This window comes from Vanellus vanellus (assembly GCF_965231255.1).
Source record: "Vanellus vanellus genome assembly, chromosome: 5".
NCBI classification, from domain to species: Eukaryota; Metazoa; Chordata; class Aves; order Charadriiformes; family Charadriidae; genus Vanellus; species Vanellus vanellus.
Genome location: NC_138910.1, coordinates 22,452,642 through 22,475,846, shown reverse-complemented (window position 1 = coordinate 22,475,846; position 23,205 = coordinate 22,452,642). Strand labels below are relative to the sequence as shown.

General features: G+C 40.3%; 1 protein-coding gene across 2 annotated transcripts in view; it reads right to left on the bottom strand.

Moving 5' to 3' along the window:
* Window positions 1-23,205, bottom strand: part of CERS6 (ceramide synthase 6) — a gene marked incomplete at both ends in the record, with an annotated part of 136,396 nt that overhangs the window by 72,124 nt on the left and 41,067 nt on the right. For both annotated transcript variants that reach the window (XM_082483551.1, XM_082483552.1), the window contains 2 exons: window positions 17,842-17,972; window positions 20,433-20,538. In XM_082483551.1, the coding sequence (XP_082339677.1) occupies window positions 17,842-17,972; window positions 20,433-20,538 (237 nt within the window). The remainder of the gene's footprint in view (window positions 1-17,841; window positions 17,973-20,432; window positions 20,539-23,205) is intronic.

Genomic DNA, 23,205 nt, shown 5'->3' with positions numbered 1-23,205 from the left:
ACCTGTTTGGATGTTTTGCCTTCCCTGATCACACACAAGCCCTAACACACACAAGCAGTGAGCAGTGCTATCCCACAGAACTGCTAGAGAATTGTGGTACTTCACAGCCTGCGTCACTATCTAGAAGAGTAAAGCAACAAATTGCCACCTTTTTTTGAAACATCAGCTTTTTAAGGAATTCAGGAAGCACGCTCAGCATTCAGCCTGGTATGCATGGACATATGTTTTCACTTGCAAATTTTCAGAGAGAATTTCTAAACAATTTCTACTCGAAATTCGAATTTCACAATCTCCTTCACCTAATACAGCTCTTTTAAAATAAACTAAGAGCTTTATTAAATCCTACAACTCTATGTCCTTAGATCATGACAGACCTATACACTGAAAACCTAAACACAGAGCAGATCAGAAACACAATTAGCACATAGGACAGCCCCACGGCATACCTTCAATTGGTTCAGAAACCAGACAGAAGTGCAACTCTGCTTCAGTTTGTACCCTCCACTAAATCTTTACTTATCTTAATTCCTGATAACTAGTCTCATACAAAGCTGCAAGTGTGACACTATGTTTGATGGCAGTAGCCCCTCTGCTCCAATTTGCTGCCTCCCGAGATTTCTTCAATGAGAATTTGCTGCACTTCTGCAAAGCCTGGCAGATGCGGGTGGATATATAGAATTTTAATTAAAAATAAATACATAAAACAATGTTCTTGCCTTTTTGGCATGGAACTGCTGTCGAGTTAGACTGGAACAACCATGCAAATTGTAAATAGCTCCTGCACTATGGTTAAGAAGTTATTTGAGGAAGGACACTGTTATGCACAGCTCACTAAGATGCGCAAAATATCAGGTATGATAAATTGAGAAATCTTTATTGCTTTCCTCTTCAATTTTCTGGCTGAAGATTTGACTGTCATCTGATTTTCCTCTTGGCTGCAGTTTGAATCAGTTATTTAATATTTAATGTTACAGTGCCACTTGAGACCAGTCCTGTCCTAAATCTGTATGCTCAAAATGCAGCTCTGAAAGTCTTAAGAGCAAAACTTAGTAGTGCAGAAAGACAGAAAAGAAACAAGGTACTAATTTTTGAAATGATGCAGTTTCATAAATAATAAAGCATGTTTATATAATTAGACCAGAAAAGATGCATAACATAATAGGTGTTTTGGTAATTCCTTCTAGGTTACATAGCTTATGTTTAATGGTTACGCAACTGTTCTCTTCTGAGTGCTTTGAGGACTACATGAAATAAAGCTCTGATAAGAGCTCAGAGATCTATTACCATTGCCAAATCTTGCCCTACAAAGAGGTACTACTATCTGGAAAGCTCATGGGAAGAGCACACAGAAAAATGAGATGTTGCTGACACTCACTCTCCCCTTTGGTCTGATCAACAGAACTGGTTTCTCCTCCATGATGTCCAATGCATACAGCTGACAAGTCTTGGAGAGAAAAATTGACCCAAAGTCTTTCAAACCTGGACCTCTAGTCTCTATTCTTACTGGTGATCTCACAAGTCATCTGTGTTTCCAAATATAGCCTTTCAGTTCCCCTGTGGATATCACAACAGCCACTCACCGTACCACTCTTTTCCAGTTCTACAGGAACAAAAACTTAAAATCCTCCAGACTACATTTGCTTTTCACCTAGTAAAGTTGTCCTAGCCATGAAGGGCAACATACATGCATGAGGCAACTTTTCTGACAGGTCTTCTTAGACCAACTGTTTCCATTTTTTCCTCATGATGAATGTTACCTTCCTGTAGCATTAAGTCACCTGCCTCAGATTGGTTTTTAGCCTGCTAAAGCAGATGCTGATCCCTTATGGGTATTGATCTGTCCAGAACTAGGCTAGGTGTTAGGGTTGTTTCTTCATTTCCCTGAAGAAACTCCCTGGCTGTGCAGCACACTTCCATCTCTGCAGCACTCACTGAGTTTGTGCACAGTTATAGATCAGTCTTCTGGGATGGTTTGCTGTTTCTTCACATGTTGTAATTCTATCTTCTTGCCATCCTCTAAGCAGGAGTTGCAGTGCTGTCATAGTTGAGATAAGAGGAGAACAAAATTTGTAGTAGTAAATTCAAACCTCGCCTTAATTTTATTTTCCCTTTTGCATCCTAAAGAAGTCATTTATGTTCCTCCCCTTTCCCTACCTCCCAGTCATCATCTGTTGCATCACTGAAACAATAGAAAAACTCCTACAAGATGCTCGTTACAATGGTTTGGTTTGTTTTTTTTTTTGTTTGTTTGTTTTTAAAGATTTGATATATTCAGTATAGATTTTATATCCTTCAGTATTCCAAAACACTACAAAAAAACAGGGACAGGAAATTGTTGCACTATTTTTCATGCAAAAGTGCTGTCATCGCAGCAGCAAGAATAAAACTAAAGAAGAGAGAAACTTAAATTTACCAAGAAGCATCATATGATCTAACTATACTCATTAGTCTGAAAGCGTTTAAATAAATAACTATAAGGGATAGCATTAAATATTTCAAAGCACAGTTTCTACAGCATCTTTTACTGAATATTTCCTGTCTGGTAGTCACAATTTCAGCCTGTTTCAGGGCCTGATCCTAGAAGATTTACCTTGCAAGTAACCGAGACTACAAGAGCTGATGTATTACTTGACTCATCCGGAGAAATCTATGACAAAAGTTAACTCTCACATAGTCATGTTTGGTTTTGTTTTTTTTTTTTTTTTTCATCTGCCAGTTTCTTGAACTTCAGGGAAGTGAAAAACAAATGCTGGTTACCAGTCAATAAAACAGAAGAGCCCGTCACACTAATGATGACAGTAAAACAGAATGAGTGGAATCACATGGATGTACATGAAGTGTAATTTGTAGCATACAGATGAAGTTACCAGAAAGGTCGCCATTGCTGACTGGGTTCTGTGTTCTGCCACAGCAGGTCTGTGTATACCCACCCTGGTGAGACACGGAAGCAGAAGACAGAGGCTATACTGAACACTGGGTTACCACATGCCTATGGCTACACTAACAACTACCATAGCATCATCCCAAAAAGCATTAGGGGAACCAGCAAGTTTCTCGCCTCCACCAGCACTGTGTACGTGTTCTTGCTGAGGCCACTGCCAACACCTATTCAGCCACAGGCCACCGCTTGCCTCTTTTGAGCCTAACAATACTCCTACCTAGTGATGTCTCCTACTCCTAGTGATGCCTGCCTTGCTGTCCTGGACATACACGTATGATATTATGCCCAAATATCACAAAAACTATTCTGCCAATCAAAAATTTTTTTCCATGTAGGTACAGGGGAAATCTTTCCATAAAAACATTTTGGTAGACTGCCATACAAACGCAGCATTAGGCAGACATTGTCTTGACCCAGGTTAGTTAATAGCTTTCAGCTCTCAAAGAAAATGGAGGAGAAAAATAAAACAAAATAAAAAAAATAAGAACAGCATATGAAAAGCTGCCACATTAGCTTACAAAATATCTACATCTGAAGAAAACACTCAGTTCATCTTTCTTAAAAGAGCACAAAAATCTGTAATTGAACACCTTACTAACATAGAAAGCAATGTAGTTAAATGCCTGTAAGGGAAAAATATTAAACATTATGGGACCTAATTCTCCTCTGTAATTCTGTGTCTCTGTGAACAGATGCACACAGTCCATGCACTCAAATGTAACATAAAACTGTGTGACAACATAAATATGAGGGAGAAGAGGGGAGTAAGAACTTGTATGGCAATTCATTCATTGCCATGTATAAAATAAAACCTTCTTGCCACTACCCTTCAGCGAGTAAGGTATTTTGATATGGGTTGATTGTGACTAACAATCTCTAGAGAACAAATCATACTCAAGTTTCTTTCTTTCGGTAGAGACTGAAATAGAGAAAAATATCAAATAGTTTTGGACTACTGAGTCTGTAGTTTGCAGTCTCCTGTGGAAGAGAAGATGCTACAAATGACACCCCTGGGGAGCTCCTGTTGGACCAAATCTGTATGGATTCAGTGTGAATCTGGCAAACACCATTTGCTAGTGCTACACATGCAGAACAGCTATCAACTCTGAAGACAGCAGAAAAGGGAGTAAGAAGGGTACCCTTCTAAACTAGCATTTTGTTCACGTTTGTCCTTTTTTAAATGAAAGTAAGAATAACTCGGTGGTTATCTGCATTTACTGAAGACCTAAAAATTCGCATACACATAAGAATGGAGAATTTATTCTGAATCTGACAGTAACTCTTCATGAATAAATACTTGCTTGTAATGCATTTCATAAAGTTATTACAGCCTATGTGAATGTTGCTCATGTCGCTTTCATACTTCTTGTGGTTTAGGCTAAATTGGCTACTGGGGACCTGGGGGACCCCAGATGGGACCGACAGATGCTCCCCTCTACCCCTCTTCAAAGAGAGAGGCAGAGGAGGAAAAAGTTATTGAAAAGTTTAATTTAAGAGAAATAAAAGCGCCCTCAAATTTTGGCAGCAATAAAATACTATTAACAAGAGAGCAAGAGATATCAGTACCTGAAATCTACCACTTGGGAGATCAGAGACAAACACACTAAAAAATGGTGCAGAAGCCCAATGCTTCAAGTAGAACAAGAAACACAAACTGGGAGAAAGCAGTGTTCTCAATTCACAGATGATCCTCCCCAAACCATAAAGAGTCAGCTTTTAAGCCCTGTGAATCCTATCTACTAAACATCAAAAGTAATCTTTAAGTCTGCAGCATCGCAGACGGAGCCCTTGTTGTACATTCCCTATGACTCTTCTGAAAATTCCCAGCCCTGCCTCCATGTTTCTTCACTTTCAAGCCGCTTGTCTGCAGTGTTTGGCAGCTTAATTTAAAGCCGAGGCTGACCAAAGAATCCATAATCAAGAGTTAGACAATTCAAGGCATAACAAAGCAGCAGCTACTGCAGTCTTTGCAGTTTTCCTTTAGTTGTCTTTAATTTTTATATTGCAACTGCATTTTGAGCTAGCGTTCACATTAACTAGAACTTAGGGAAGAATTATTTAATTTCCATAACATAAAATAATGATGAGTACACACAAACCGCAAGAGAACAGAAACCTAGTTAATTTATTATAACCTTCCTTAATGTGCAATGATAATGTTAACTAATGATGTCTTTGCAGGACTAGCACATGAGTTAATTTAAATTTATTAATTGTGTTAAAAACTGTGTCAAGGAAGGCAGTAAGGGCAGGGAATTCAAAGTTTTAAGTAATCCAATTTGAGGGAAGAAGGGAATTTTATAAGATTCAAAATGAAAAGTGCTTACAGAATAGTCTAAAAATACAGCAAGTATAGTCTGAGGACATGGCATGGACATCTTTGCCTGTCTGCTCCAGCAGAACAGCATGGGAAGAGGGCTGGTGGTTCCTGACACTTAACCAATATTTTATTTCCCCCCTCATCCCATGTTTGGGCACAGAGACATACTGAGGCCCAGTTTAAAATGAGAAAACAGAGATCTTAAATCAGATTCACACATAAGCATGGCAGATATGGTAGGAAAGGAATCATGAGGGAAACTGCCAACCACGCCTAATTCTCAGGTCTGTTTCATACCAGTCCTGAACAAACTGGAGCTTCTTGAGCAGCATACTATGTTGCAAGAAGCCTACTCAGTTCACAACTCATCTTTCTAATGGAGTGGGATAGCTGGGCAACAAGAGCAGAGCCAGATCCAGTGTTTTATTATTCAAAAATGAGAAATAATGATAAGAAGAGTTAGATAAAGGGTGTAAACATAGCCATAGGAGGAGCTGTTCATCAGAAAAGCATTCATTCTTTCAGCCAGTGTTAACTTAAGCACTCGTATAGAGCTGGCAGCAGGAAGAGATGCACTTAGAGCACCACATGGCACGCCATGCCCTGCTCCACCACACCACATCCTCCCACCATGCTGCATCAGAAGGGGCCAGGTGGCTGCAGCAACTTCCACCCCTTCTCCCCTCTGCCACACCAAAACCCGAGCCTTCATATTGTATGCAAGTACTGCTCATGCCTCTCAGGTTTCCCTTCTGTTACTTAGACGCATACATATTCCCTGCGACCACAAGCAACCATACTCCAGCATGCTTATGTGCCCACCTTGTGACCCACAACAGGAAAATTTGACTGACAAGCACCCTATGTTTTTATGCAGGTTGATCTTTAATCCCAGTAAGAATAGTGTGCTGCTCTACAAAACAGCTGTACAGCCAGCTGTCCGGTACAGGGCAAGACAAATGGGAGGGCAAGGATGCAGAGGCCAGGGAGGTGGCCTTTACCGCTTACTAGAGCTGCAAGGGTGTGCTGCTGAACTAGAGTCTAGGCCAGCCTGTGCAAGTACACCACAGCACAAAAGTGCCTAATAAAATCATAAAAGGACATGTAATTAAACTACTCATCCAGCCTGGTGGATACCAAAGAAATGTGAATAGTCCAGAGCCTAAAACAGATGCTCCGAGAGGCAAAGCTGGAGGCATAAACCCACGGCAAACCACACAGTAGCAGCTGGGCATGATCGCCCAGACTCTGCATTTGGAAATGTGAGTGCTGAGCCAGCTGTGCGTTGGAGAGGAGGTATGTGCCAGTGTTAGGGCAGAATTAAAATTGCTGTCAGGGGCTGCACTGTGTTCTCACAACTTCAAAATTAGGACAGCTTGCCAGCCATTAACTTATTCATGTGTTCACGGACTCAGGCTACAAATTACTATGTTTTATGTAACTGAAGGCAACCAGTACTGTCATACCCTCTTTCTCTTGGAGTAGGGAAGCCATAAGTGAACCAGCTGTGAATGACATGATACGAAAAAGCATACTTACACTAAATAAAAAGCTTTATCAATACTCTCCTGCACTGACTTCACATGTGGCTCAGAGAGAAATATAAATTCAACTCAGCCTACGCTAGTATCAGACAAAGGAATCAGTAATGTACAGAGCTATTGAGTGCTACTCTCAAGGAGCAACATCTGATGTAAAAAGGAGCAGGATTTCTGTCTTAGCTTTATATACCCAAACATGACTCCAGGCCTTTTAGCACAGCACTAGTTTCCCTGACATAAGTCTCAGTATAAATTCCTCATTCTCTTTTACATTCTATTGAGGCCTCGCATTCGAGCACATCTCTGTTCCTTTTCTGTGATGTTATTAGATACAATACTCTCAAGAGAATAATAGGTCCTTGAATGTATCAATCCCAGAGTCTAGATGTAACTATCCCAGTATTTTACATACTTACTATAGATAGCAATTGCCAGATCATCTTTGCTACTCTACACTTTAGTTGCCGCTTGCTAAATGACTTCAATTAGAGTCTCCTTTTTGGCATCCATGACTCATCTCAACTTCCCTACTACCTGCAGCTATAATAAACTCTTCTTGCGCTCAACGAAGGTCACATCTTCCCTGTTCTGGAACAATTTCACAGGCTCCAACTGCCTCCATATCTCATTGAAAACCTATGCCTGCCCTCGCCAAGCTGTCTTCACAATCTGACTCTGCCAACACCTGAGCCCCTACTCGCTGCTATGCCCTTCATGCCACAAACACCGTTTGCTTACATGGCTCTTTTCCTTACCTCTGTATTCCTGTACTCCCGTTTCAGCATGCGTGAGACTTTATAGTTGGAGACTTAAGATTAGTCTTCACAACAGTTTTCTAAGCAAACTATGGATACAATCTATTTACCATCACAACACCAAATACTCTGGTTGCCCAGGTAAATAAAACAATCTCTTCAATTACAAATTACTGCCTCAGGAGACAATGAATTCAATTAAAGAAACATGAAATGCTGTTTAATTACTCAGAGTGTGAAAAACTGTTTTCACTATTCAAATTTGAATATGCTTTTTCATTTAATACCTCCTTGTTCTTGCACAATGACATAGGCAGTTGCTGCTCTATTTTCTTTATACAAGTCATCCTTTTCGTATGCTTTTATCTTCTACTAATATGATTCTCTCTCTTCTTCTATTGTCTCTCTGATCTCCTGCACAACCCTTGTAGCATCTACAGTCACTGTGCTGCTATTTGCATCTGCAAAGTACCATATTTTCACATTGCATGTAATGAAAATTTTAATCAAAAATGACAATGGAACAGTTTGTTCTGCTCGCACCAGTCTAGCAGCATGATGGGAAATAGAGACAGGCAACCCAGCTCTATAAATTTCACCAGTAACAGTTGTATTATTTTCAAAGACAGCTTTCCTTGAGTAGTGTAAGAGCTAGCCTTTGTTGTTCCCCCTTGCCTTACACTAATACCATCATTAAATCTGTTATTGCCTGATGTATGAATCCTTACCCAGACATTTCATAGAGTTCAAGGTCACAAGAGACCAACTAGTTTGGATGGGCTCATACCCACAGTGCTCAGGGCTGGAACACTGGATAGCACATGCCCAGGATCTACTTTTCATTCCTGGGAAATATAGCTCCAAAACATCATGAGGATTTGCAGCTTTGTGCCGGGGTTTTTATGTCATACAACCCACGCCACCCCCCTTTTCTTCCATCCCTGCAAGAAGGATCCACATTTCTGAAATACTAAGACTGATGTATTGCACCTTGCCAAATGGTGTTTTTATAGCCTGAAACCAAGCATGTGCTGCCTGCCCTATGGCACAATGTAGAGGCATTAGCCCTGCTTGGATCACAAGACTATCCCATCCGGAAGAGTCAGATTTGGCAAATTTTATATCTGTATCATCTGTCTGGAGGAAACCCTGGAGTGAATTATCTTTTCAATGAATTATCCTGTCAATAGCGCTTGCATTCCCTTTTGTCAAGAGGTAGCAGCATCACCACAGAAGGGAGTCCAGTAGCAAATCAGTATTCATGGAGCACGACAGTGAAGGCGCACCATTATTTTCCAGCTTTGGTTCCATTGTGAAGGCAAAGGTGACCTTTTTGGACATTATTTTGTTTCAAGTATATGAGAGCTGAGATCTTCAAGGCGCTGTTTTTAGACAGACACTAAACATAATGAAAACGATAACAGAACCTCTCAAGTTTAATAATCCATTTTTGTTACTAGCTGTTCTTTCTTTAGCATTTCTACCTTAGAAATCACACAGCAGGTTTATGACTCCCTTCTTCTAGTGGTTAAAAATCAAACCAAACAAGAACATGCTTCATGCTTTACAAGAAATTTATGGCTATTTAAGAGCCACCAATTTACTTTCACCAGCAGTTTTATGACATAGTGCTATCAGGATTCATTGACATGAAGTTCCCATATCTTTTAATGGAAAGATACACATTACTTAGTTACGTGACATTCAGTAAAGAAAAAATAAATAAAAAAGTAATCGATAAAGACCTTCTGAAAAAAAACATTAAAGTGGTCTTTACGTCCGATGAAGGATGTCAGGTTCAACCTTTATTGGTTTTTCAAAGTATAACTTGTACAACACAGAAATAATTGCTGATTCCAACAACAAAAAGTCCTGCCAGCTATGAAGATTTATGCTAAGTGAGAGTAATTTCTCAGATAATTAATTGGAAAAGGGTACATTGTTTTACAAAGACAGATCATGTAGCAGTTGCTCCTCTTTCCTTTTGATATAATAAGCTTGGCACAGCTGGAGTGTACAGACAGCAGCAGCAAACAGTGACTGAAAAACCTTTTCAAAGTAAAGTAGGATGCCTCAAAATTTATTCTGTAAAGTGCTACACTTTGTTGAGTGGTTTTAAAGAAAAATCTGTGTTCACACCGTCTAGCCTTGACTTGATGCTCCTGCAGGCTAGAAGATAGCTTAGGCAACTTCTCAGCTTGACACTGGCACTCAGAGAAACTGGGTCAATCACAGCAGCTGACAGCTTCCCCGGCTTTCCCCTTACAGGTTTGTTTTAACACAGTGGTGTTTTAAGTTAGCAGCTTTGGGGAAACCACCTTGTTGCCTGACCTGAGCCAAAGCTGTCTCTTGGCTATAAACCCAGCCATTGTGCTTGAAGGAATACTCCTCCTCTTATTCTTCCTGCTCCACTCCTTTTGTTTTAAGGCCATAGCAGGGAGAAAAAAATAAAATAAATCTACATTCAGACACAGAGAGGTGTACACAAATATACACTTCCTGCTCCTCAAAGATACACAATACTGTGTTCTTCAGACACCATTAATAGAAATATAGAGTAGCTGCTCCAGTATCATAACAGTTTCTGTGAAGGACCAATGAATATTTCACTCAGTCACAGAAAGCTAACTGAAATACTGAAAAGAGGTAAAGTTAAGGATCAGTAAGAAAAATATGCAAATGACTCACTTTTTTCACCTGTATAAATGTTTATCAGTCCTATTAACTGTTTCAGTACAAAGTGTTCCAGAAAAAAGACATCACAGTAATTGCTTAGAGGCTTCTAGCACTATGCCTCATTGCAGAGTTTGCTGCTATTTCACAGTAACTTCCAGAAATTTTGGATTTTCCTTGATGCTTCCCTTTCAGATAGGACTGCTGTCCTATGATCATCTGTCAACAGAAGCACCTGTCCTAGGAGCACCCAGATGCAGCATGCAGCCCACAGCAGGACACAGCCCACTGCAGAACGTTATGAGAAGAAGGAGCAGGAGAACTAGGTATCTGCCCAGTTGAAAAAAATAAAATAAAATCCAGAATTAAAATAGCAATGAAAACCTCGAACTTTTTATCAGCATACTAGTTAGGCATGCAGTTTCCCTTCCACCAAGCTGCTGGTTGAGTTACCAGGGCTTTAGATCTCCTGAACAGACCAGAGCAGCAGGGGAGAAGTTATGCCTTGTACCTGTGAGACAGCGAGGACGAACAGCCATTCTTGCCCCATGGAAAACGAGGGAGATTTGGTAATTCCATGGCCATTGAACAGTAACTACCACACTCACCCCAGAGCACATCGCACGGCTTTACAGACCCATCCCCTTGTTCTCCTTTCTGGTTGTGAAACACTAGTCAGTCCTCTATTGCATGTAGCACTGAGGCAGCTGAAAACCTGTATTCACAAATCAGAAATAAGTGGACCTGTAATACCATTTACCACATATTTTTGCTTGCATCTCAAAGATCACTGTATTCAGCAGTGTTTTAGAAGCTTACTTAAGAGGGCCTGAGGCTATCAAAAATTCAGACCTAGAAGCTTTTTGATGCCCATTTATTTTCCAGTGCTTTACTGCTACACACAAAGCACAGACTGATGAATTCTTTTATGTGCTTTGTTAAGATTTGTATCAGCACAGTTCAGAATTTCAACAACCAAGCAGCTGTCTCAATTTCTTTCCCTTGCATAGTTATTTTTCCAGTACAATTTTGTAGGAGAGAGTTACTCTGCTAGTCAAGAAAAGCAGTATGGCCAAGAAGTTGCCAACTGCCCATAAATTTCACACAAATGTGCACAATAATTGAAAAAATATATTCTGTATATATCTGTCTCTATCTATACACATATACATTTCACACACACATATATATACAGCTATAGATAGATAAAATCTCCCCAAAAGCAACATGCATAAACACAGTTTCAGTTCCTTAGGAAAAAGAATACGTTCTGGCTAGGAGACGAGACAGAGACTCCTCTCTCCCCTACATCAAAACTAAAAGACACCCTGCTAACAGATACTTGAGTATCCAAGCTTCTCCTAGAGAAAAATGAGGAAAAAAAAAAAAAAAAAAAATCTTTGGCTCTTCAGTCTGCACATCTCCATGTTTTCACATGCAGACTGTTGCATAAACTCAAAAAACTCTCTTGGCCATATGTTTCTGCCAGCTACTCCTTGGAAACCATGTAAAAGTCTCTAATAAACAGCTTGCCTAAATGTACATAGCTGTAGGACAGACAAGTCATGAGCCTGAGGAGATTACAAAGGCCCAGGCTACTAACTTGGGGCATCACAGGTTCTTTCCCTTTGCTCTGGACAACAAGGGAGGACAGGATGGTTGCTCTTTCCATACTATTTAGTCTTCAAGAAAAAAAGATACGCCTACACACTGGTAGGGTGAGCAGCCGCACAATACACCGAAACTGGGAAGAAATTGGAAGTGGTTTGGGAATCACTACTGCATTGGCTTTCTGACACACGAGACATTAACAAAGACATTCTTGGACCCTGTACATTCAGTCCAGCAATCAGCAAAATAACCATTCATGGTCTTCCAAGAGTTACATCCTCTCAGTCGTTACCAGCATACCTTGAAGCCCTTTCCCCACTAGCTTATTCCATGCCTGGAATTCCCATTCCACTATATTCAGATGCAACATTCTTCCTTAAGACATTTTTAACTTATTTGTGGTCAGACACCTTTTTTTTTAGTTTTCCTTTCTTTTAAATACATTTCTGTGCTAGAACTATGCTCCAGCAGAGTCGTTAGAGCATTTGATCCAATTTATATCACCTGCCTATAAACAGACTGATAGTCCTCTGCAGAAACAACTTTTAGCCTTGTGAATTACTGCAGATACTCTCCATGAATAACACAGAAATCACACAAGCTTCGGAAAAGATTCAAGGTAATCCACCTTCTGTGTTTTCTCCTGCGCCACATACTCAAAGTGAAGAGCACAAGGTCCTTACCCTACTCTCGTTCAGGAGAAAGCTTGTCTTTCCTTGATGCTGCGCTGTGCCATGGGGACAGAGAGAAAGGCATAAAAGACAACAGAAACACATGGCAGTAGAAAAGTCCACTTTGCACACCCAGTTCACCACTTTTTCCTTTCCTTTATGCACCCTGGATCTTTCAAGTTGAGGAAAGGAGCAGAACCGCCTAAAGTCGCACAAAAGAAAGAAAAGATATGGACAGACTCTCCCCTGCAGTTAATAGAGTAAGCTAAGTGCCTGAGTATTACAGCCTGAGCTTAGACTAGGTGGATGCCTTTCCTAGCAACTACAAACACTCTGCCGTTAACTCCAAGTTTCACGTCAGAATCACCAATTCCTTGAGAACCAATTCATTGACTTGCTAGTGAAATAATCCTCAGCACCCCATTTGTTACTGTCTTTCTGCCTAATACTGGATCACGAATCATCACCTGCTAAAATTATCTATTTCATATTTCATATAGGTACTTATCACCATAACATCTGAAATCTTAAGCAAGTACATGACGTCAGTGAAGTCTCACCATTCGTGGTCTCCACAGATCCAACAATCAAATGGTGCCTTCTCTTTCAGATTGGCACACAAAAGCCTATGGGGTGATTGCTGGTTGAAGTCCCTGAAAAGTAACTTATTTTCACTACAATGCTGTGGCACAAACAGTGTCTATAGACCAGAGATTTTATTACTGGCTTTTTCTTCGTATAACCACCACCTGCTAATGCCCATGACATCTGACAAAGGCTGTCAGCAAAGGAATTACTCAATTTGGGGGGGGAAGCAGGTTTTGGAGTTTCTCTGCACTCTGTTTAGGACCAGAATTGAAGTTGCTTGAAAAGAAAAAGGGAAGGAGTAGAGAAAGTGAGAAATCTGGGACAAGAAGAATCTAATGATTAAGTTACTGCTTTAGCCTGTTTGGGCCTGGATCTTGGGTGTTATTCATCCCAGCCAAATATGTTTATCATCGAGTTTCGATCTCAGCCTTTGTCCTATTGAAGCTCCTCTACCTTAGACACTACCCACACTAACTATTTTGCAAGAAAGATAAGGCAGTCAGAAACAGCCTACGGCCCTTCTGGCACAGCTGCCTTCTCCTTAGCATCATGGAAAAGCCATTCTGGGCCCAAGAAACACTTTTTCTAGTAGTAAATTGAGTCATCTCCATGTAAAAAGAGTTGGAGTTCTCCACATTTGCTGTGGGTTCTGTCACTTTTCTTCCCAAGTCACAGTCAATCAATGCAGCTGTCAGCAAAACTCAAGTCTTCTCTGGAAGGACAACAGCAGCTCAACAGTTGAAGCTGTAGGTGGGGATCACTGTCATTTTGCTTGCTCTGTGCCTGCTTATTACATGAGGGCATATCTCGTTCTCTGTCAGAGCTAGGAAACTCTTCACTGGCGGCTATGAAACTCTCCACTGGTGCCCCAGTTACTGAAGACTTGGAGTGCTCCCCCTTCCCACGACTGTCATGGGAACATGCACTTTATGCAGCTTGGAGCTCCAAAGCAGCTGCCACATACAGACTCTTAATCCAAAAAGTCACCCCATTAATTCAATAGCTGTGAAAAGACTACAGACCTCATACAGGAGGAGTCATTTGCTCCAAAGACTACAGCCTCATACAGAAGGAGTTATTTGCTCCAAACATACTGAAGCGCCACACTTAGTGCCCTGATGGATAGACTTAACTAGACAACCATTTAACACCCACACTGAGGGGAAAAAAGGGTATCCCTGGCTTCCTAGTGCTGTTCTGACTACCTACCAATAACTCCATCCAGCATGTGTGACGAGACAGCTGGTGGCATGCATAGGAGCACCTCTTCTATGAAGACAGGCTGAGAGAGTTGGGGTTGTTCAGCCTGGAGAAAAGACTACTCCAGGGAGACCTTATAGCAGCCTTCCAGCATCTGAAGGGCACATACAAGAAAGCTGGAGAGGGACTTTTTACAAGGGCATGTAGTGATAGGACGAGGGGAAATGGCTTCAAACTGGAAGAGAGGAGATTTAGAATAGATATTAGGAAAACATTTTTCACTATGAGGGTGGTAAGACACTGGAACAGGTTGCCCAGGGAAGTTGTGGATGCCCCATCCCTGGAAGTGTTCAAGGCCAGGTTGGATGAGGCTTTGAGCAACCTGGTCTAGTGGGAGGTGTCCCTGACTATGACCTTGAAGGTCCCTTCCAACCTAAACCATTCTATGATTCTGTGCACCACTGGAAAGGCTATCAGGGTAATGCACACATTCTCATGCATGTACGTAGGGAGATGAAGAGGTAACTCCCACTGCACCTTCTGCAAACCACATTCAGAGAGAACATGAACTATCCGCTTATTATTTACACCACCTTGCTTCTTTTTGGACAAGTATTATCATTACTATTAAGCACACATATTGCAGTAAAGCCCAACAGTGCTCTCTAAATGAAGCTGGCACTTAATTCTGTCAGTGTAAGTTAATGAGATTTATTATAGCTTGACCTTACTTTCCAGATTGCATTCATAGCTCTCATCTGCATGTTTTTTCCATAATGTATGCCATGAAGAGGCAAGTTCAGCACCCATAACTTTCCTATCTGGTATTTCTTGGTAGATTTAAGTTTTTTCTACCTCTAGGTCAGCCCAGACACGCTGGTACTAATGCAAGAGAGTGAAATCTTTGATCCGAGTTACAGAAGCAGTCAAATATACTGCCCAAATATGCTAGCTCTAACAGTAATACAGCTTTAGGTGTTTTCCAAGATTCCACAGCCTGTCCTACAAGTTAAGCAGACAAGTGTATATATTAACAGCTACAACACTTGTAGGAAAAAGGTTGTTCTTCACTGATCTCAAAAATTAGTATCTCCAAGACCACCAGCTACTGGCAACAGGATGACTAGGTTTATCCATAATCTTACCTTGCCTGGCTTTATTAAATATTAAGTAGGGTGGATTGTAGTTGTACCAAGGAGAAGACTTCAGCATTCGGACAGTTACATTCCTCTGTTTATTAAAGGGCAAGCATCTTTAGACAATTTATCTTTCTTCTTCTAAAATAAAAAAAAAGGACTGTAATTCTCTGAGCTAGAGAGACAATATGCCTAGCAGTAACTCTTAATTTCTCTCCTATTCAGTCCTTAGTTGAAAGTAAGTATCAGTTGCTACTCAACATTTCATCTATGGTTTGGCTTTAGAAAAAAATGCCTTAATATATTATTTATTGAGGACCATATTATGAACCCTCCTGTATGTCTCCACAGGAAAATAAAGTTTAAAGAAAATACTTAGGAAACCTACAAAAGGACAAAGTATGAAATATGTTTAGGAAATCTGCATGAATGATACAACAGTATATTCCACAAGTTGTTTTATATCTATCTATATGTACACACACACACACACATACCCCCTCTGGCTGGTTTGCAGTGTTTTTGTGATTTCTTTACTTTCAATTTCTTAAAGAAATCATTTAAGAATTGTTAGGAATTCTAAAAAAAAAACAAAACAAAACAAACAAAAAAAAAAACACAAAAACAAAAAAACAAACCCCAAAACTTGGAAATCAAGAATAACTAATATTTGCTTTCTAACCTAAATAGGCTTCCTCTATTTCTGCTGACATTTCTACCTAACACTTCTTCCCAGCTAACAAAAAGCATAACTAGAGTTTTAAGCCAGCAATAACACAACTACTTGACCAACAGGGTGTAACAAAGCCAATACTTGTCTATGGCCTCTGCAATATTTGCCAAGTCTCTTGATTTGGAGCACGTAAAATTTGCCTTAAATGCACGACCTTCCACATCAAAGGAACAACATCCAGTAGTGCTAAAGGGCTGAGTCTTGGAATTAATGAGTCTTTCAAATAAACTAGTGCTGTTTTTTGTGTGTTGTTATGAATTCATTGTCTATCGGTCCTCCTTTAAGAAAAACATGTAAATATTATAAGTAGATTTAATTTTCCATGCTCTTTCAATGCAGATTAAGTATTAATATGTTAAATCCAGCTGGCATGGAAATGTAACAGATACTAAAACCAAGGGAGTCTAATTAGAAAAACGACATTTAGGTAGATAACCAGTCTGAAGAGCAGCTGGGTGCTGGGAAAGATTCCTTAGAAGTAAACCCTGGCAAGTGAAAAATAACTTCCTAAAGCTGCCCAGCAGAAAAGAACTTGGGGGTGTTGGTGGACAGCCAGCTGAATATGAGCCAGCAGTGTGCCCAGGTGGCCAAGAAGGCCAACACCATCCTGGCTTGTATCAGGAATTGTGTGGTGAGCAGGACTAGGGAAGTGATCATCCCCCTGTACCCGGCACTGGTGAGGCCCCACCTCGAGTACTGCGTTCAGTTTTTGGGCCCCTCACTACAATAAGGACATTGAGGTGTTGGAGTGTGTCCAGAGAAGGGCCACAAAGCTGGTGAGGGGTCTGGAGGACAAATCTTATGTGCAACGACTGAAGGAACTGGGGTTGTTTAGCCTGGAGAAGAGGAGGCTGAGGGGAGACCTTATCACTCTCTACAAGTACCTGAAAGGAGGTGGTAGAGAGGTGGGGGCTGACCTCTTCTCCCTGGTGACAAGTGATAGGATGAGAGGAAATGGGTTCAAGTTATGTCAGGGGAGGTTTAGATTGGATATTAGGAAACATTTTTTCACTGGAAGGGTTATTAAACATTGGAATAGGCTGCCCAGGGAGGTGGTGGATTCGCCATCCCTGGAGGTGTTTAAAAAAAAAAAACAAAACAAGTAGATGTGGTACTTCGGGACATGGTTTAGAAGTGGTTTTTGTCAGGGTAGGTTACTGGTTGGACTTGATGATCTTAAAGGTCCCTTCCAACCTCAGCAGTTCTATGATTGTAAAGAAAGCATAGGAGCCTTTAGCTTGTCAGAGTTCAGTGCACCCAAGGAAACAAGCTAGTAAAGGGGTAAGCCTTGGATGAGAAAAGCAAAGAAGGGGTTTAACAACCCAATTGGCTTTTATCTTTACTCCTGCATCTCAGATCTCCGTCAGGTTGTGATGTAAAGACAGCTTCCCAGTCTAACACCAAGTGATTTGCCTTAGAGGATCAGGCTGGTACCCTGACAGTACAGAATCACAACCACCTGATTTCTGAAAGATTTTCACCATTGAAAGCACACGAAATATACAATCTGACTCCTTCAAGAGAAGGGAGATTGTTTTTCTCATTCAAGAAGTATATTCCACCAATTTGTATCATTTTCTACCCATCTAGAAAAATACCAGTGAAGAAGAAAGGGGAAAATGGATCAGGGGACAGGCTCAACAAGACTCAGAAAGAGAGCGCACATCCTTACATGCTCTCACAGAACTTCGTAAGAGTGCTGGGCTTTTCCTGGTTGCGTCTTTGTCGAAACCAGCGTTGAATGCTGCGTACATCCCAGTCCAACTGCTTGGAGAGACCCTCCAGCCTTTTCTCATCTGGATGCTACAGAACAGAGAAGTATAAAAATTATTTATTTGCCCAACAACAACAACTCCACTTTAAATTTAGAACCACTGTAATCGCCTTTCAATGTCTTAGAGGCTGCCTGTCAGACACATGGATACATAGAAATAAAATTACTTTCACAGAAATCTCTGCTGGCAGATCCCCATCAAAATACACTTACTGTGACTATTATTAATCTAGAAGGGCATATGCTGTAATATTGCATGCAGGTTATTACTAACAACAAACTTAAAGGGGACAATGGGATGAAAACTTGCTCAAAACTTGGAAAGTGATGATAAGTAGGGATAAAATGCTATACATTTCTTGAGCAGTGGGGCTTACAAACACGCCCCTGCCTGCCACACGCGATGCCTGTTCCATCCTCCTGCATCAGGATCTTTGTCCTATCAACTGTTGGAGTAGTGAAGATTGTTTGACTGACATGGAAAGAAGATATAGCCCATGTTTGTGCACGTTAATGATAAAAAACGAGGTCATTAAACAAACTGACAATGTCAAAAGGAAAATCACCTTGACAACAGGGACAGAGAATTTTTTTCTGTAAAATTAGCTAAACACAAGCATTCTCCAAAGCAGCAAGTATGGAACTCTCATTCCATTAGAGGGACTGCAAACCAGCACAGAGGTAAAGCAAAAGAAAATGAGTCTGTCTTTCATTTGACTACTATACAGAGAAGAGTGCTACAGGCCATGTTTCCAACCATGCAGCAATTCTACACGTACGGTACTGCATGAAGACTATTTATACATTTCCCCATATCACATTCTTTTTTAAAGAAACAGAAAAAGCTTTTGTACAATCTGTTTTCTGGAGCTTTAGCTTTATTTCTGCAAACCAGTTGCATACACTGAATGAGATACAAAAGCTGCCATGATAAAGACTGTTTAAAATATTGCAAGATGTAAACCAGCAAAGTTTTTATCAGGCTGAAGCTTCATCTATCAGCCTCCAGCAAAAAAACAGGAAGAAAAAGGAAGGGAAAGGATGAGACAAGAGAACGGTGAAGTATTTTTTATCCATCAAAAAAATAAATAATTCGTCAACCAAAGTAGCCACTAGTTTTTGAATGGAAGGTTAAGAAAAGCCATTCTCTGTAACTTCAGAAAAATCAAATGATTGATGCAGCTCTTGAGAGCTTGACTGGAGAGAACTGCTGCACATGACTCAAAAAAGGCTGCTAGTTAAATCAGACAGTTTCTTTGAGAGCAGCTACCAAAAACTCCTACTAAACTCTTGCAGGAAAGTAGATATTTTCCTTCAGAGCTCTTCCCACTTGTCTCTGTGCACTGAATGCTGGAAGTGATGTGTGCCAGCTCCTACCATGACTCACAGGCATTAGTAAGATCACTTCACACACTGTGTTGGACTAGCAGGTTCTGCAAGGAAAAATAATTAAAAAAAAAAAAATAAATCCCATTCTTCCTGCAGCTGAGTCTGGGTGACAGCACATGTGCTGCAGCTTTTAGAAACAAGGTCTGTGTGATTCTCTCTCTCAAAACAGGACAAAAACCACACCAAGTGCCATGGTGATCTCAGGATAGCATAGGACACACAAGACAGATCCACGGCATATTTCACTGTCCCTGACACTGAACCCTATTTTGCCCTCTAAAACTCTAATACTCTCTGAAGTTTAGGCTGATGCCTTTGCTGTGATGTGCCCAGCTGCAGCCTGAAGCCAGAGGTGGGACTAGGAAGTTCCTGTAGCACAGTGGCTTCATCCTTCAGACCTCCCCAGGCCTTTCTGCTACAAAGTGGCTGACCACTGAGGTTTAGTTCAGATGTCATACAGTGAAAGCTGTAGAGACAGACACATAAGTGGTAGGAGAAAAACTTGTTCTCTACAAGAAAAAAAAAAAATCTGCAAGTTCTAAAACCTCATTTGGTCAGTTCCTTTACTTTTCTAGCTTCCTCCTCTCCTCTCCAATTTCAAAGGACATTCATCACAACATAAACAGCTGGGACACTAGCAAACCACCAGCGCCCTGTGCTCAGGCAGTTCCCCTAGAAGCAGTAGCTTTGAAGTTTCATGGAAAACATAGTAAGGCCAATCTTACTGGCTGACAATTCACTCTTCTTTCAAAAGAAAAAAAAAAAAAAAACACAAACAAACAAACAAAAAAAAACAAACGCAACAATTTTGAGGAAATGTTTAAAAGGTAAGAAGTAAAGGAAAGTAGGTGGCCATATGGCACCTACAAAGTGTTTCTGTAACAACTTTTTTTGATTAAAACCTTACAGGAGATGTCACAAAAGAATGCACAACTGCTCAAGCTGGCATGCCAGTGACAGCCTTGACATTTGCATTTTAGCCATAAATTTTAGCCATAAAAATGCAGCATGCATTTAGCAGTTAGCTTTGTTTTATTCAGACATAGTTTATAGTGCCATATCCTACTTTATAAGGCAAATATTGTAGTTAAATAATCTACCTTTGTAATAGCTGTGAAAACTTTTTCCAGGATAGCATTAGGTTGAGCTTTCTGTGGTCCGTTGGCTTGGACTTTAAGGCCTAAGGCACATGGTTTAGCAATGAACCTGTGGAAAACAAAAGAGTGAAAATAGAAAACAAGTGAAATCCTTCAGTTATTTACTTCATTACTGTTATCAGTCAATGTCACGTGGTAAATGTGCAAACATTATAAACCTGCCAACAAAAACAATACTTAGCGTTACAGCTCAAAAGCAAGCTCATATAGGTGATTACATTGCAAAATAAGTAACTTCACTTTGAAGGATGAAAGGAACACTGTGGAGCACATGAAACGGAGGATTTTCTTTCATGTTGTGAAAAAAAGGATAGAACAAAAGCATGAGAGGAATGCCTCCTAGAGAAGCACCAACTAATGAAAAGAGCAGGGCAGCTTGCAGAGATAAAGAGCACATAATATTCTCCTCCAAACAGAGCCTTTTTCATAAATCAGTTTCCAGAGTAGCTACTGCCTCAGGACTCCTTTTTGCAAAGTGGAAATTCAAACAAGGTCCTTAAAGGCAGAAGCGCTGAAGCTGCCCAGTCAGTACAATTTTCTAAACCATAAATGGTGTTAATCCATGCCTCAGAGAGTTTGCTCTTCCTCCAAACTCTTCTGCCAAAATACAAAGCTGTCACAGATCCGAACACCAATCCAGAAGTTCATTCAGCTTATAAAGTGAGTGTCTCTGATATATTTTAGATATTAATTACATAACTTACATACAGTCAAAGAAGACCATTCCACTCATTGAAAAGTAATTTATTTGTAACTATGAGTCCAACTCTGGCATCCCCATGAAAGATACAAAATCTGCATAGGAATCACATTCATATATGAACTTCTGCCATCCTTGAACTATGTAATTCTTGATTTCACTTAAAAGACCTAGTGGGAGGTGTCCTTGCCCATTGCAGCGGGTTGGAACTAGATGATCTTTAAGGTCCCTTCCAGCCTAATCCATTCTATGATTCTATGACCTCAGTTTCCTAAGACTTCATCTGCCAGCAGGGACCAAAACAACACACTCAGTAGTTAAGTAGTTGTTCCACATTTATCCAGTTGAATGACCACAAGCTCTTAAAAATCACGGATTTCTTATCCACGTGCAAGCCCCATTTTAAGCACTGTTTTGAGCTACAACTGATGCTTCTGATGTGTTTAAAACAGCACGGCTGATTAAAAAGAATTAGGTCCTAAGCAATGCTACAGTGGTTATAGCAATAGCATTTGGTAAAGAAAGATGGGTGATGCCACACCACCTTGTTTTCCTTGGTTTTCCAAGGAAAAATTCTTGATACATTGATACCATTCCCATATAGAAGCCAATCCTATACCCTGAAATAATTTTGGTGATTATCTGAGGCAGGGAAGGTTAAAGTCATATATCCAAACATGCATGTAGTGTATCAGTGAACTGGCTCTTTGATCCTTGTCTGTTATAAGAGAAAAACACCCTAACTTATTACACTCTGTAAAAGTTTGGTTACAAACTGGATCTGCTGCAGATTGCAACCATAGAGCTGGCTTCCTAGCATCAACCAAATCAAAGGTACTGCATCAGGTGTAAATTCCCTGCTTTAGGGTTAAGAGCTTTGACGATACCAGCTTCACTGCTGAGCTCGAGCAGAAAGCAGTCCAGTTTTCTGCTCATGAAACAGAAGCATATAAACTCTGCTTGTGTTACATGTAAATACACTGTAATTTAGGTACACTGTAAACTTGTATATTTCTTAAAGTTTAAGGTGACAAAAGAAGCAGCGAGAATTGTATTATCTAGTTCAACACAGACTTGTAAAATCAGTCTTGTCTGAAGTAAGACAATTTGGTGGGCAGTTTTTTTGTTTGCTTGGGGGGTATGGATTTGTTGGGGTGTGGGTTTTTTTTGTGTATGTGGTTTTTGTTGTTTTATTTTTTTTTCCTTCTGCTGAGTGAAGGAATGAGATAACCATGATACAACTCCAATAGAAAGGCAGTTCCCTAAACACGCTAATTTAAAAGAAAAAAAAACAAACCAACACATTTGATTTGGTAAAGATTAAAAAATCCCGGCTAGAAAAATTTCACAAGGAGCAATTCCAACAAGCTTCATGCTGAGCTGATCTTCATTTAAATCTAAGCAAACCAGCTGGGTTTGCTTAAATGCCATTCTTAAAGATATGTCTTGCTAATGAACAGCCTAGATAAATCCAGAACAAAGCACAGATACAGTGTTTGTCTAGATTTCAAAAAGATAAGAGAATTTTAATATTGATGTTATACCTGTTTACCTAAAATGACACACATTTTCTGCTTCACTCTGCTATTTTCTAAACAGGGATATAATTTTTTCTTCCTTTGCTACTTATGTTTTTCACATGCACTGGAGGAATGGGCACGCGACCCAAACCAGAGCTCATCCAAAAGGACAGCAAAGCACAGTAAGGACACGTACAGGGTACACAGCTGCAAGACACAGGATAATCTTGGCGAGCTATGTCAGGGAGGAAAGGACAGGGAAAACTTAAAAAAAACCCTCTCTCTCCCTCTCTTGCAGTTTTCATCCACTTTTGAAAAACAGTTTAACACACCCCCCCCCACCCCCCCAAGGGATTGTTAATTCCTATTAGGACACTCAAGGGAAATAAAGCAATTTTAAGGGAAACATTTTATATGCATGCAGTACTGAGCAGGTCTGACCACCCATTCAAGTATGCATGAGCCATGTCCATGTGATTGCCTTTGGCGGAATTGG